This window comes from Telmatherina bonti (assembly GCF_933228915.1).
Source record: "Telmatherina bonti genome assembly, chromosome: 19".
Lineage (NCBI taxonomy): Eukaryota > Metazoa > Chordata > Actinopteri > Atheriniformes > Telmatherinidae > Telmatherina > Telmatherina bonti.
Window position 1 is genome coordinate 32662932 of NC_136617.1, and position 16149 is coordinate 32679080.

The 16149-nt window shown below is 41.3% G+C and overlaps 2 protein-coding genes across 3 annotated transcripts in view; both read right to left on the minus strand.

Annotated features, from left to right (window-relative positions):
* col28a1a (collagen, type XXVIII, alpha 1a) overlaps window positions 1-2128 on the minus strand; it is a gene marked incomplete at both ends in the record, with an annotated part of 45336 nt that extends 43208 nt beyond the window's left edge. Inside the window, one exon of the mRNA XM_079258783.1 lies at window positions 2096-2128. Coding sequence (XP_079114909.1) covers window positions 2096-2128 — 33 coding nt within the window. The remainder of the gene's footprint in view (window positions 1-2095) is intronic.
* A 10702-nt stretch (window positions 2129-12830) lies between these two features.
* Window positions 12831-14436, minus strand: rpa3 (replication protein A3). 2 transcript variants are annotated; one of them, XM_079258401.1, is made up of 4 exons: window positions 14310-14436; window positions 14168-14242; window positions 13988-14093; window positions 12831-13015 (listed from the first exon to the last, which is right to left on the minus strand). In XM_079258401.1, the coding sequence occupies exons 1-4, from the start codon at window positions 14406-14408 to the stop codon at window positions 12933-12935; spliced, it is 363 nt and encodes a 120-aa protein (XP_079114527.1). In that variant the 5' UTR covers window positions 14409-14436; the 3' UTR covers window positions 12831-12932. The 2 variants fall into 2 exon arrangements, with proteins under 2 accessions (XP_079114527.1, XP_079114526.1); XM_079258400.1 differs by having other exon boundaries at window positions 13988-14099.
* Between the last annotated feature and the right edge of the window lie 1713 nt (window positions 14437-16149).

Here is a 16149-nt window from a genome sequence, read left to right on the forward strand (position 1 = left end):
GATGGACAGAGCCTCCGTGATGTCACCCATAGGTTTCTGAAGAGCTGAATTGACGGTCGATGGGCGGTTCCTACCATCGCCATCTTGGCAGGGGTATGCATGTCGTCTCATGGCTCAAATACAAAAATGGGCAAAGAGGTGGAGCTGAGAAGGGGGGCTGTGAGCGTACGGGCACGTGTCAATCAAAAAGACAAGTATAAAAATATGCCAAATTTCAAGGTTACTTTACTTTTAAATGGGGGAGTTAGAAAAAAATTCACTCCCTCCACAGTTTTCATGAAGGTAAACCTGACCTATTAAACCTAAAATGGATTTTTGTACCAGGCTGTAAACATGTTTATTTCTGCTGTGCTATGCTCGAGTGTAAACACACACTGTATCTGCATCAGCTACACAAGCTGGTCCTGATGCAGATGTTGCTCGAATATAAACAGGCCTTCAGTCATCAGTTTTTGTCGATCAGATCACAGCTGGCTCCAGGATGGATGCATTGTCATGAGAGAATTACACAGCCATTGTGGGATGTATCCTTTGCCATATTTCACAAATTTGCCTAGGTAAGATGATTGTCACCAGAACATCCACTAGAGGGCATTACATCAAACTCAGGCTATGTGGAAACTCTTTAAACATAACGACCAAAGATGTCTGATATATCGTCATTGTTTGTGCATCTTTAATGACACAACTTTTACACAACATGGACACATATTACATCAAACTCTTCAGCTACGTTGCATCTCACACAAAATGTCAAATTATAAGAGATGTCATGAAGATATTTTGTTTATTTGGCACAACTCAGAATAAATCCTGCAGCTTCCGCATATCTGAGCCAACTTTCAATGTTAAGCTAGGCATGTATTGCATAGACATCAATTATACATAGACACCTCATTGTGCACTGGAGAGTAAGCCAGTGTCACCGCCATATTGAATGGGTCTCCACTTTCCAATCTTGCTGTAGAGTTAAATTTGACTTCTATGAGGTGTTTTTGGAAAAATGTGATGATGATGCTTCACAAAGAGAGTTTAACATGGTAGTATAATTACCTCCGCCAAAGAGGTTATGTTTTAATGGGCTTAATTTGTTTGTCTCTTTGTGTCCAAAATAACTTAAAAAGTTATGTAAACAGATTAAAAACAGATTATATAAACAGATTTTCATTAAATTTTCAGGACTTGTTAGAAATGTGGAAAGTAAAAACTGATTTAATTTTGGTGGTGATACGGATCACCGTTTGGATCCAGGAACTTTTTAAACGCCTTGACAGAGGTTTGCACTCTTTTTCTAGTTATACAATAGCAGTACAATACTTTATTTTTAGACTTTGTACAACTGTATCTCTATATTGATAAATTCATTCATTCATTCATTTTCCGAACCGCTTATTCCAATTCAGGGTCGCGGGGAAGCTGGAGCCTATCCCAGCCGGCTTTGGGTGACAGGCAGGGTACACCCTGGACAGCTCGCCAGTCCATCGCAGGGCATATTGATAAATTAATTCATGTAAAAAAGAAAGAGTCAACAGTAGTCAAGAGAAAACCATTACCGTATTTTGTTCAGCATGTGTTGCATTAACCTGCAAAATAAATTGCACGATTGTTTGTATTGCAGAGTTTGCACTGCTGTACCGGAGCGGAGAGGATTGAAGAGGAGAAAGAAGAGAAAACAGAGAAAACACTTCATCGAGAAAGAGAAATAGAAAGAGATAAAGAGATAGAGAAAGAAAAACATACATATGCACATATATTGGCAAATACACATATACGCACTCATCTGTATGAACATATATACATATACATACACACACATACAAGCCAACCTTAGATTGATATTCCCCCTGCGGAGGCCTAACAAGTTAAATAAGTTAAAAGAAAGACAAACTAAAAAAGCGGCTGTAAATAAATAAACCTGCAGATGACACAGTGACTATGACACATGCAGAACATACATAGTGGAACGTGTTCAGAGAAAACTGATCATGCCAATGTGGCCCCGCCCACACAAAGACAAAGAAAAAGAACCAAAGCAAGAGGAAGGCCAGGAGAACCCCCGAGACCCGGGCAACCGGCAGCCTCCCCAAGCACATACCCCCAACCACTCCACTGGTAGAGTGCCAGCCATGCACCCACCCAGGAGGCGGTAGATGGGGGGCCCCAGCAAGAGCTCCTTGCAGTCAAGGGTAACAAGCCTCAGCAGGCTTGGACCACCCAGGGCAGACAGAGCGCGGGTCCCAGGGCCCCAAGACCCCAAAAGCAATCCCCCACCCCCGCAGGCAGAGGGCCCAGCCCACACCAACGGAGAGCCAGGATCCCCAGACTGCCATTGAGTGGCCCCCAGGCTACACCCCCATGCATGGGCTGTGTTGCCCAGGCACAAGACCCCCCCAACCACACCCACACATATACCGTCACACACTCACGCACACATACTCCCTCCCTACACACACCCTCCACACCCCCTCTTTTACATACACTCCATCTCACACTCCCCTAACCCCCTGTCCTCACTCCCATTCTCCCCTAAACAAACCCCATAACATAACCCCCCCGCCACTAGCTCCCTATCTACACACCTCAACAAGCAACCTCCTACTCAACCCCATTCACACACTCCCTTCTTTATCCACACACACACGCACCCCACCACCAATCACCCACTCTTCCGTACACACACATACCCCAACCCACCTTACCGCCTCCACTCAAACACTACCCTCTATACATGCCCACACCTCCCATCCCATCCCTCCACCTACAAACACACAATCAAAAACTCCACTCCCCCACCCCCACTTATTTATTTCCCCTTTATTCACGCCCCATCGCACACTCCCCCACCCCACTTCCACTCTACACACACACACCTCCCTACACCTCCTCTATCCACATTAAAACTCCTCCTTATACACAAGCACACCCAATCCTACCCACACCATCACGCCCCCCTATCACCAACCTACTCCCCACATACACACCCCCAGTCTTGGTACCATTACTAAAACAGTGATGACAGAAAGGTGACGAATCACATCTGCCATAATCATCTTTGACTTTCAAAGTGTACTTTTTGCTTTGTGCCCGGTCAGAGTTCTCCAAGTTGATCATTCCCAGTTGTGAGTTCACATCTCCAGTGATGAATCTGCAGCTCTGAGCTGCATACCTGAATGAAAAACAGCAGATAGAGTCTTAACCCGACTCTGAACCTTTTGAAATGGCTTTAGACTTTAGATTCCTGAGCTGTGTAGGTGCAGGGATGGTCTCTGTGCAATGCGCTACCTTCAGTGGAGCACAGTGGAAGAGCTGTAATGATGTGGGAGGGCTGTACTGGTGACATCGCATTACCTTCTTACTGCAGGTAAAGTAGAAGGAAAGTTAAACACAACTTCAGAGGCTAACATGCCGCCATCTCGGCTGCAGTAACAGTTTTAGAGCCCGAGGACGTCAGCAGGAGCAGCTCCAAGGTATGAAAACTTCTTGAACTTGCAATGCTCAGATCATTTGTTAACACTCCCTGTGGCATTTCAAACCGTGGCAGGCCTGACAGCTTCATACGATCCGTGCACCAGACCTGCTCTGGGGCCCTGATGCATGTGATTGATATGCAGCGGATTTTTAGACGTGTTGGCTCACATTACATAATGAAGAAGTGCTCATTGACAGCTTCAGTGGGAAGGAATTATCACAGTGTCCACCTTGGTATGTAGAAAATGAACCAATAACCTCCAGAGGAATGGTAATGGTTTAAACACCGGAAGATTTATAAGATCCATGGAGGAGTTATTGTGGTCATTTGTGGGTTAACAACAAGGACAGAACTGCATCATAAAAAGGATGAAGGAAGAAACTTTGAAGGAACTTTATCGGGGCTGATGATGACAGAGATAAAGAAGATTCTGTGTGGTCAGTCTGGACTCACCGATCAGGAGGATAACTCTTCCTGACAGCTTCTGTGAAGGAAGCAATGAAACGTGCCTCATTTTGCCCAAAGAATTTCTCTTCTTCATGTTTCAGTGCAGCAGTTTGGATACCACTCTGAGCACTTCAAGCCTAAAATCAGAGATACTTTTACATTGACTGGTGAAAATCCCTGCATTTCCCTTTAACCCTTAAAACTCCAAGATGTTCCTGATGTGCTATTGATGATCATCAGCTGTCAGGAACAGTGGAGTGGGGTGAAGTGTGATGGATATGTGACCCTCCAGCTCAGAAACCTCTATTTTCACCTGGACATGATGATAAAGACACTAATAACAAAATTTAAAAGATGTTTTTTTTCCTGGTTATGAAAATTGACGCTGTATCTTATGCATGTTTGCCTACAGAGTGGTGTGTTGCCACGTTTTAGCATCTAGAGAGTCTATCTGAAGACCCAGAGGGGTCCATAGAGGACGTGAACCCAGATCCTCTGAACCCATGCACACCTTAGTAACCACTCAGCTACCTCCATCAGAACCAGAACCAGGAAGGAGGCTCATCTTTCTGGAATGGTTAGGGTAGAGAGGACACCTAAACCAGCAGCAGAACTCTGGTCCAGGCTTCTGCTGAGAAACACATGAATGACAACATCAATGTCAGAAGTTTCTACATGTAGAGTATAGACAGCAGAGACGTGCCCAGTGCATCATGGAACGTCTAGCAGTGCATTATGGGAAGCCTTTTAGTGCATCATGGAACGTCTCTAGTGTATCATGAGACATCTCCCAGTATATGGGACGTCTCCCAGTGCATCATGGATGTTTCCCAGTATATCATGGTACATTTCCCAGTCCATCATGCGACGTCTGCCATTTCATCAAGGGACGTTTCCCAGTATATAATGGGTCGTATCCCAGTCCATCTTGGACGTATCCCAGTGCATCATGGCACGTCTCCCTGTGCATCAAGGGACGTGTCCCAGCCTATCATGGGACGTCTCCCAGTGCATCAAGGGACATCTCCCAGTATATCAGGGGACGTATCCCAGTCCATCTTGGACGTTTCCCAGTCAATCATGGTACATCTCCCAGTTCATCATGGGATGTCTCCTAGTGCATCATGGGACGTATCCCAGTCCATCATCCATCATGGGACGCATCATGGAACGTTTCCCAGTCCATCATCCATCATGGGACGCATCATGGAACGTTTCCCAGTCCATCATCCATCATGGGACGCATCATGGAACGTTTCCCAGTCCATCATGGGACGTCTGCCAGTGCACCATGGGACGTATCCCAGTCCATCATCCATCATGGGACACATCATGGAACGTTTCCCAGTCCATCATCCATCATGGGACGCATCATGGAACGTTTCCCAGTCCATCATGGGACGTCTCCCAGTGCATCATGGGACGTCCACCAGTGCATCATGGGACGTATCCCAGTCCATCATCCATCATGGGACGCATCATGGAACGTTTCCCAGTCCATCATGGGACGTCTCCCACTGCATCATGGGACGTCCACCAGTGCATCATGGGACGTCCACCAGTGCATCATGGGACGTCTCCCAGTCCATGCATGACATGTCCCTGTATGACATGCAGTAGAGGGACTTCAGCCATTTGATCTCTCGAACCGGACTTGGACACCCCTGATCAAACGGTATAGAGGGGTTCTGCTTTCTGAAGCCAGACTGGGAGCTTGTTCCCAGGAGGGTCTCGTAACTCCTGGTTCTGAATCCCAGTCTGGTTCTAGAACCTCTGGGAACCAACTTGCAGTCTGGAAATGAAGTGGTCTGTTGGGACCATCTGGAATTCTGAGATCTTTCAGATCTAAAGGATCTTTGTCACTAATTTTATTTGTGAGGAGAAGAATTTCAAACTTGATTCCGGCTTTAACAGGAAGTCCAGGAAGAGACGGTTAAGCTGCAGAAATATGACGTCTGATGTGATGAGCGTCCTCTTCAGAAACCTCGCTGTAGCATTTTGGATCAGATGGAGACGTTTCACAACAAACATCAGGAATTACGGTGGATCAGACTGGAAGGAATGAGTTATCCTGCATCGCTCCGTGAAAACTGTAATGATAATACAATCAGCAGCTTCCGTTGCACAACAGTCCTAAAATGTGTGGATGAAACTCCGTCTCTGCGGTTCTAAAACAACATATTTCTCCGAGCCCAATAGAAAAAGGATCAATTAGACGGAAAAGGATGTGTGTGCTGGGTTTGACGAGGATTGGCCGTGACAGGAAGGAGAATGTTTCCGTGACGAAGTGTGGGAGATGGAAGTGATAGTATCTGTGGATGGAGGCAGATGGAGCAGATGCTGCAACATAAACAGCAGTGTCTCAACTTGCTGAAACACGGCAGCTGCCTTCCTCCGGGCTACTCCTCTCCCACCCATCGCACTGAGCGCAGTGTGACCCACACAGCAGTTTTTTTTTTTTTTTACAGCAGTTGACACTATCACCCTGACTTTTCACTAATGATATACGCATCTATACGCTGGTTTACTATAAAGCCATATTTCATCGCTGTCACTTCTCGCTTGATCACAATTTATGTCTGCGTTCTGAACCGGTTGGCAAACTTACAGCCTTAAAATCCTGTTAAGGTACAGTCAAGCCTATGGCGCCGCGAGATTCCGACCATCTTTCACACTGATTTATAACAAAAGCCAAAGGACAACTAATCATCGATTTCACTGTATTTTCTGCAATTATGTGACGGTGAAATACTTTCTTTATTTACTCAATGATAAACTTCAGAAAGTAAAAATGCAACTAATGTGATGCAGAATATAAAAACAAGCTGCGAGTGACTTTAGGTCTTTGCTTATGTATTTAAAACACATAAAAATAAAAAGCAAGTATTTTATGTACTTTTAATAATAATAATTAATAGCGAGTGATTGTCTTGTTCCAGAGACCGATGGCTGCTGCAGGAGTGGCACGACTGAACCTTTCTGTGTTGCAGATGACCTGAAGAAGCCTCTGATTGAACTTGTTACTTCCTCATTGTGTTGAGTACAGCAGTGGCTCTCAAACTGGGGGTCATGAATGAAATTTGAGGAATCAGCAGACAATTGTTAAGAAATTTGCAATTTTTACTCAAACTGTTGGAATTAAACCATTTATGCAGAGAAATCATTGAAATAATTCATTTTTAGCACATAAACAACACAGTTAGCTAACATGTCGCAGAAAAAAATTTGAATTTGCCATTGTGCCCATGAGAGGCTGGTTTGGGGCATAAAGGTGCTTTGTCACAGTAGTGAAGTAGAAGATTATTACAGTCACATTACCATTGTGACTGTGTCTTACTTGCTTTTACTGATGACCACCGGATTCTTCAGCTATTTCTAAAGGTCATTTTGAACATTTTTACAATGGACTGTCTGCTTTAAACATGTGCATATTTCCTGACTTGTGACAATCTGTGTGAAAGGGACAAATAAAATGCTGAAACAGAGAATCTGAGCCTAACAGCTAGCATGTGTCTACTCACACTTGGTATTTTCCATTCAACCTCACTAATTAGGAATGAATGAATGAACCTCTATTAATCTTACAATAGAGATATTCCAAATTCCAATTCTTATAGATCATTATCATCATCTATAAGATAAAACCTTGTCTTATTTGATAGATTCCAGTTTGTTCTTCATTTCGTTCTTCAGTTCTTCAGTTTGTTTCTTTTTCACTCACAAGAGTTAATCATGGAGTTCCGCAGGGTTCTGTACTTGGTCCGATACTTTTCCTGTTGTATGTTCTTCCTTTAGGTAATACTATTAGTCAAATATCTATCTATCTATCTATCTATCTATCTATCTATCTATCTATCTATCTATCTATCTATCTATCTACCTACCTACCTACCTACCTATCCATCCATCCATCCATCCATCCATCCATCCATCCATCTATCTATCTATCTATCTATCTATCTGTCTGTCTGTCTGTCTGTCTGTCTGTCTATTTATTTATCTATCTATAAATGTTTGTTGCTATGCAGATGATACTCAGATATACTTCTTTATAAAGTTTATCAAAAGAAACCAGTCAGTTTGTCAGTTGTAATAGGTTGCAAGCTTGTTTGCTCAGAAAGTCTCCATCCACTTCATGTCAACCAAATACTGCAAGTTCAATGCAAAGTGGATGGCTGATAAAACACAGTGCATTGTGGGTGAAGCAACCAAAACCTGCATGCTTGTGTGGTTTTTGTCCAACCCAGTGAGGTTGGAAACATTGTATTGCAGGGTGAGTCAATATACTGTTTTATTTTAAGCTAACATTAATGTCTGACTCACTGTAGATGTTGATGTCTTATGTTGGAACATGTTCCTAAGTGTTTTTACTCAGGGTTTATCTGATTTATTTGTATAGACTCAAGTGGTGAACAACAGCCTTTCTCAATGTTAAAGTTCTGGTAACTTTCAGCTAATATTCTGCTAGCCTTGTAGCTAACAACTGCGTGCTAGCTGGCACTAGCAACTTATTTTGGAACAAACATAGTGTTTTTTTCCATCTTTGATGGATTCAGCTGTGAGTGAGGTCTTCCACGCCATGTGATTCACCACATGTGGCATCTGTCCAATATGTTTTGGGTTTTGGTAGGTGAAAACTATATCACCCAAACCCAAGAGCCGCATATGCATGGCTTTGGCATTTTTTGCAAGAAGAGAAAGCATGCCAGACCCTTTTCTCTCAGTTACTGTTGCTGACATACGATATGTCAGTGGCAGGTCTACGGTGGGACTTCGCGAAGAATCAGCTAATCTTAAAAGTGGATGTTTAAGTCATCAAGCTTCATGTAGCTTTAAATTGTCCTAAAATAAATAATATATGCAGATGACCAGGAAAATTTCATGGAGACGCGAGTGTCCGCAGACCCAGTGACCCACAGTTTGGGACCGGGGCTTATGGACCACATCTGTTATATATTGGAATCCTCAGCTTATTAATAATTGTATTAATTAGCATAAAACATTTATTATAAATTATAATAATGTTGATCATATAATACCATAGATTTGTTTAACTGGATTGTGGTTGGAACACAGTGAATTAGACAGAACTGGGAATTGTTTGTAAATGTTGATTGAGATGGTAAATGTTGGTTTATAAGCTTTTAAGACTCTGGCAGGTGGACTACGTGTTAAGTTATCCTGATCTTTTTTATTCTGGTCTTCATGCTGAGCCCATTTCTACTGGGTCATTCCAATGCAGCTGGAGATGTGTGAAATGTTGGCAGCTACATTCATATGGAATGCATTCTCTTTGGGTTGTTTGTTTTTTAATAATATTGTAAGATTTGAGAGATTCCGAAGATGTATTAGTGAGGGGAGACCTGTGGAGGAAGTAACAAACCAAGCCAGAAATCACAAACAGAACATTTTATTTTTCTTCTTTCACTGTCCTAATCAGTGTTTGCTGGGTCCTGGTCCAGTTGGTTAGGGTTAGGGAGGGTTGGTACTTCTGGTGTTCTCCTCCATCTTGCTGGCTCTTTTCGTGCTCCGTCTTCCTTTTTCTTTTATCCTCGCTTCCCACGTTTCCTCTCCAGCGTCTCCAGCAGAAATGTAGTTTCTGGCCCAACCACCATCTTAGACGTAAGCTGCTGGATTGGGATGTATGGGTCGTTCACTCCACGACCTCTGGTAAGGTCACTATATCTAGAGATATAATTTAAAATTACTCATCTTTTCATGTCCACAGTCATGGACCATAAGTGTGAGATATCCTCCAAGTGAAGGGTCAAAAACATAATTAGTTTAATTTAGTTTCATAACCCTGAATAATGAAGTTCTTAATGAACTGTTGTAATTATTCATACACTTTAATCCTTTCTGGTTGTATTTTAAAAAGTTAGATTAGTGATTAGAGCTAGAAATAAAGTGATGGCCCACTTGGAAAGACTAAACATTTTATGGATGGTTTTTTATAGCCAATCCTGACACCCTCACCTGTCACTGCTAAACCAGCTGAACATCACAAGATAGGCTCCAGCTTCCCCACAACCCTGAATTGGATTAAGTGGTTTAGAAAATGAATGAATGGATGCTTTTTTTCTATGACTGTTGGAATCAAACCTTATATAAATTAATAAATTACTTTTGTTTCTTGTTCAATGAATATAAAAATAACTGTTGGAATTTACAAAATTTTGAAACTGTAGCTTATAATATTAGTTTTCATTTCATGAAAAGGCTGCAAGAAAGTCTTAGGTGTCAAAATATATATTTTTGATTAATTTCCTGGAATGAAGGGTGTAGAATGAGCTTTTTTCTGTTTCTTTCCACTGAAAAGTTGTTGGTATCTGTGAAAATGTTACATCTCTTGTAACATACAGTGTTTTTTACAGTTGCATGACCAGTGAGTCGCTTCTTGGTCTAATGTCCAAACTGCATGAATAAACATGGAGCTGCGATTGGATGCTGTGTCCAGTCAGAATCACCAGATCCAGTTCATACACACCACTCTGAACCAGCATGACATACATTAACCAGTTATGTCTTGAACTGATCATGTAAATAAATAAATACATAAATTGAAGAGGCCATTTCTGTGGTTTTGTTTTCTTTTATGAGAAATGGTTGTTATTTAAATTATTTTTTGTATTGTACTTTAGTATATTCGGTTATACCACACAGATAGATTTTTATTTAAAGTTTGTTATTAGCTTTTTGATGAGTGTGAGAACGGTGGGGTAAGACAGGTTTTTTATGTCACGTCCGGGGGCGGTGTTTTTGTTTTTTTTGCTGGAAATCAGTGTCAGGTAGTGAGACGGGATGAAATGAATTTTTGACTTACTGTACCAGCCTTTTCCACGTCACTTTCAGGCTTTTTGTTGGTTTTTGTTAACTGGAACAAATATATAATGATCCACCTTTATCTTAATATTTATAATTTTCTAAATCCTTTCATTTTTTATATTATCTGGGTTTTGGAAGTGCGTACAAAAATCAGACAGTCCATACTGCCACTGCCTTTAAAAATAACGGTGAAAAAGCTGGTACATAAATCATTAAATAGTTGCTTGATTTGGATGGGTAACCACAAACCAGTCAGAGGGTTCAAACTGGGAAACTAGTTTTACCAGGAGCATCACTTCTGATATCAGGACTGTATGTTAATGAATACATTAACTTTGTGTTTCGTGAAGGTTGATATTATAAATGTAAACCAAAGGAATTCTTCCAGCTGTGAAAAGTTTTTTAATAACTTGCATATGGCAGCTTTCCAAACCAAAAGAAAAACCATTAGAAACAAGTTAACAAACTGGTTTATAATGATATGTGATTACTGAATCTAATAATCTACAATCCATCAGAGTCAGGTTGTAATTCAGCATATAAACAGTTTATTCCAAGCACACGTGTGAAATGAAGCCCATTTTCAGCCTCTTGAGGATTCCTGGAGTTTGTCAGGTCGCAGCGCCACCTGCTGGTCTGAACGGTGAATGACCAGAGGATGAAGAAGGATTTTAGCTTCTGATCAGCTTTTACATGTTTCTTTTTTTCATGTTATATAGTCTGTTAATGTGGATACATTTTAAACTAAAAGACTATGCAGCGTGTTTGTGTTTAAAAGCAGGATCCAGTCAGCTAGGTTTTTTTATTTTCACTTGCTAAAAACTGAGCTTGTTCAAAAATGTCTGCAAATAAAATATTTATTAGTCTCACACAACCTCGTGCTTCATGATGTGGTTTAGTCTGCAGCAACGTGCAGAAAGATGCAGGTAAAGCAGGTTAGATCCACCACATTACTCGTTTCACACACGGCGTTCCTGTCTCATATCAGACATAATAGTCTCACACAACCTCGTGCTTCATGATGTGGTTTAGTCTGCAGCAACGTGCAGAAAGATGCAGGTAAAGCAGGTGAGATCCACCACATTACTCGTTTCACACACGGCGTTCCTGTCTCATATCAGACTCATGAACTGCAAGTCACAACATCCAGACTCTGTAAAAGTTTCTTTTAAACCAGCTGTTAGTGGAAGTAATGAACGCAGACAGAAGATTAGACATATTCATGAACTGAACAGCTTTAAACTGCAAACTGTCTCTGAATTTTCTACCTTAATTATTGTTTAAAGTGAATTAGTTTTTATGAAAATGAAATTATAAGATAAAAATCCTTGTAATGTTTTGACTAAACATGCAGAGATCAGCTTGTGACCACAGCTCTGTTTGATGCTTTCTGACCCTCCATCGTCCTTTTAGTCAGTTCAGAGGTTGTTTTATTTATTTAACCAGGGTTTAGATCTGCAGATGGTGCTGATCCTCCTTCCTTCTTGTTACAGAACCTGACTGGAGAAACATGGACTTAGCAAAAGGAAGCCAATTATTTTATTGTGGTTTTATTTGGACACATCTGCCTGATTCCAGCCGCAGATCATCACTGATCAGCAGCTTGATCGAGCTTCTGTGGATGTGCATCTAGCTAGTCGTTTCCCAGTCCTCTAGACCAGTTTTTGTTGTTTCTCACCACTTTTCTGGCTTTGCATGATCTGGAGTCAGTTTCCACCCACTTTTCAGTTTGCCACCATCTTGGAGGATGACCTTACAGCAGCCTTCAGTTGTCGGGCGACCAGTTTGCGGTCGTCCATCTGCCAGACCGTTGTTTTGCAGTCCTCATAAAGCCGTATAAGCAGGAAATTATCCCCCAGTGATGCTGATTTAAGAAGGAATAGCAGTGTTTTTTGTTTTTACCCCACATGGCTGGATGCAAATTTAAACAGGGAATTACTTATATTATTTTATATATTGTATTCTATTCTATAGTCTTTTAGCAGACGGTTTTGTCCAAAGCAACCTTCATAAGAGTATTTTTTCACAGTTTAGCACAGATTTTTTCTGGAAAAAAAAAGCAGAAATAATTTCCACTTATTCCGTTAAACTTAATCAATTTATTGCAAAACATCTGTACAAAACTTTTTTTCGTTGCTGCAGAAATTAGACACAAAAACAAACAAATGGACACAGTCTGCACATGCAGGTTTCACCCACTGGCCGCCACCACAAAAGGGTAGTGCTGTGGGAAATCATGGATGACTTTCAGGGCTTCGTTGTACAGCTCCAGATCTACAGGGGAATAAAAAAACACGTCACTGTACGAAACACTCACAGACCATTTATGAAAGATGGACGGAGTCTCCGTGACGTCTCCCGTAGGTGTCGTCTCGCCAGGTGAATCCATATATGGGCAAAGAGGTGGAGCTGAGAGGGGGGTTGTGTCAGTCATGGTGGATGATTGACATCGAGCAAACTCCGAGCTGCCTGTAGCTAAGAGCTAACCCGGAGATAACAGGAGCTAACCAGCTAACAGAGGTAGAGGGCTAAAGCTAAGTCACGTTGCTAACCGGCTGAAAACTTCAGTTGTTCTACGTTCTTCTTACTTGAAGCGGGAGATCAGGTACCTGTCAATCAAAAGGACGCGCCCCTAAATATGCCGACTTTTGAGATTCGATTACTTTTAAACGGGCGAGTTAGAAAAAAATTTACGCCCACCACAGTTGTCATGAAGGTAAACCAGGTAAAGCCTGGTTCAAAAATCCATTTTTGGTTATTAGGTCAGGTTTACCTTCATGACAACTGTGGGGGGAGTGAATTTTTTCCTAGTTTGCCCGATTAAAAGTCATTTTAATCTCGAAGTTCGGCATACTTGGGGGCGTGTCCTTTTGATTGACAGGTACTCGATCTCCCTCTTCAAATAAGAACGTAGAACAACCGCGGTTTTTAGCCGGTTAACAACGTGACTTAGCTTTAGCACACTTACCTCCATTAACTGGTTAGTTCCTGTTATCTCCGGGTTAGCTCAGTGAGCTCTTAGTTATAGAAATCTCAGAGTTCGCTAGATGTCAATCATCCACCCCGATGCTCACAGCCCCCCTCTCAGCTCCACCTCTTTGCCCATATTTGGATTTACTTGGCGAGACGACACACATGCCCCTGCCAAGATGGCGACGACAGGAACCGCCCACCAAACTTCAACTCAGCTCTTCAGAAACCTCCGTTCATCTCTTTATTAAACAGATTTATCTCTCAGAAGCCTACCGAAGGCGACGCCCTTGTCTTCCCGTAGGATGTTGTACGTCGTGGCCATTATCTCTCCTTTGCTGGACACCATCCCGATGATCTCCACCACGCCGCTCAGCTCCTCCTGCAGCTGAACACACCACAGCTGATCGCACCGCACCACCAACGCGTCACAAACAGCACTTAAAGTTTACTTACGGGTTCGTTCAGCTCAACTGTCGCCGTTTTCCCGTCTCCGTCTGTCACCGAGAAGGTTTTCCCAGTTGGATGAACCTGAAAGCAGAGCAGACAACGTGATGTTTCCGCTCCACAGCAAGCCGTCATCCTTTTGCAAACGTACCTTTCCAACCCGTCCGACGAAGCACACCGCCCGGTTGATGTGCTGCGACAGCATGGAGCAGTTGATTCTTGGTTTCGGGACGTCCAGTATGCCAGCCATGTTCGCAGCTGTCCTTATGGTTTTACTGGTCCCGGGAAATGCAACACACAGCCCGCGAAAACACAACGGATCTTAGTTTTCTACTACACGGTAACCCGCGCGGGCGGAGTCAATAACTTTTTTAACTGACAACAACGAGCGGGACTCTAACTGCGGCTTACAGGGTATATAAACCGAACGCCTTAATTTTAACCTACGACATATCCGTTTGAGCTGCGAATTTTGTTCCCCAGGAAACACTCGAAAGATGTAAAAACTATCTAATAAAATCAACAAACTATTCAATTCAAGCATTGTTAAGGACACAGAATTCAGGTCCATAGAAATAGAACAAATACAATCAATCATATCAAATGGAAAAAAATAAAATGGTAGATACAGTAAAAAAAAAAAAAAAAAAAAAAAAGAAGTGCAATGCAAGAAGAATTACAAATATAGGCAGGAGTGCCCGATTTTCCTGATCTTAGATGTGAACCTGACAGAGACTTCGTTATAAATATTAGATACTTTTTTCAAAGGTTGTAGTAAAATATAGCAGTGATGTAAACTGATAAATCATTTATGTGAAAAATGACTTAGTTAGATGTATGCACTGTGATTTAACCCTTTCATAGGGCACTCAATGAAATACATTCAAGTTAGAAATATTTACTTAAAATTGTCCTTCTGGTATGAACCAAGACCTCCATTCTGTTGTTACATTAACAAAAAAAATAAAAAATAGTTTCATGCTGAATATGAAAGGAAACAAAATGGTCAAAAATAGTCACTTGCCCCATGAAGGGTTAAACACAACCCTAGATCTTCATTATTGGCATGAAACGCTTTTTTTTTTTTTTTTTTTTTTTTATCATCTTAAAACAAAAACAAAATATCTAAAATTTCCAATCCAGTGGTGGGGTCTATGTCATTGTCTTTCATCGGGCCCCTGCGGCAGGTGACATTTGTGGTTTCTAAATATTATCCAGTTTTAAATCTTTATTTCCCAAAGATTTAAAACGGATCTTGACACCAGCTGTTTTTTTTGTTTTGTTTGTTTTTTGTTTGGCTCATATGTTTTGGGCTTTCTCCTATGTCGAAACATTCTGCTCCCACCTTCTTAATTTCTTGCAAAACAATCTTCTTTCTGACTTTTCTTTTTCATTCAAGAATATTGTATTTGGTTTATGTGATCATAAAGAAAATAGCTATTTCTTTTTTAATGGCTTAATTTTCATTTTGGCAAAATTCTACCTCCATAAATGTAAATTCTCTAATTGTAAGCCTTATTTACCTGTTTTAATTTGTGATATTAGGAAATACTCAATCTCAAGCTATGAAAACTACAGCCTTAATCAACAAATATTTGACTCTGTAAAAACTTGTTTTTTTCTTGTAAATCTTTGTAATACATAATTTGTTATACATCTCTTTGTGCTCTTCATTCTTTTCTCTGCTTTCATTTCCTTCTTTTGTAAGGAAAACGTTCTCCTTTTCTGTTTGTGGCCCCCCTCCCATGTTTTGTTCTACTCAGTTTTGTCATTATTCTGTATTTCTTATGGAATTATGTTTGATGTCAATATGAACAATAAAAAAGTGACTTTGCAATGAACAATTTATTGCTGCTTGCTATATTTTTCATCCACGCATGCAAAAGGAGGAAAACAAAACCCCTCTTCCCTGCATTTAAAAAAGACCTTGTGGACCATCTCAACACTGATGAAAAGGAGACCTGCATTATATCTTCTTACAGCCTGTGAGG

What these genes read in the sequence shown, in the direction of transcription:
- rpa3 (XM_079258400.1), bottom strand. Translation starts at nt 14,408, where the DNA reads ATGGCTGGCATACTGGACGTCCCGAAACCAAGAATCAACTGCTCCATG. An exon ending in TCGTCGGACGGGTTGGAAAG is followed by an intron (nt 14,243 to 14,309) that starts GTACGTTTGCAA and finishes CTCTGCTTTCAG; the next exon opens with GTTCATCCAACTGGGAAAAC. An exon ending in CAGTTGAGCTGAACGAACCC is followed by an intron (nt 14,100 to 14,167) that starts GTAAGTAAACTT and finishes TGGTGTGTTCAG; the next exon opens with CTGCAGGAGGAGCTGAGCGG.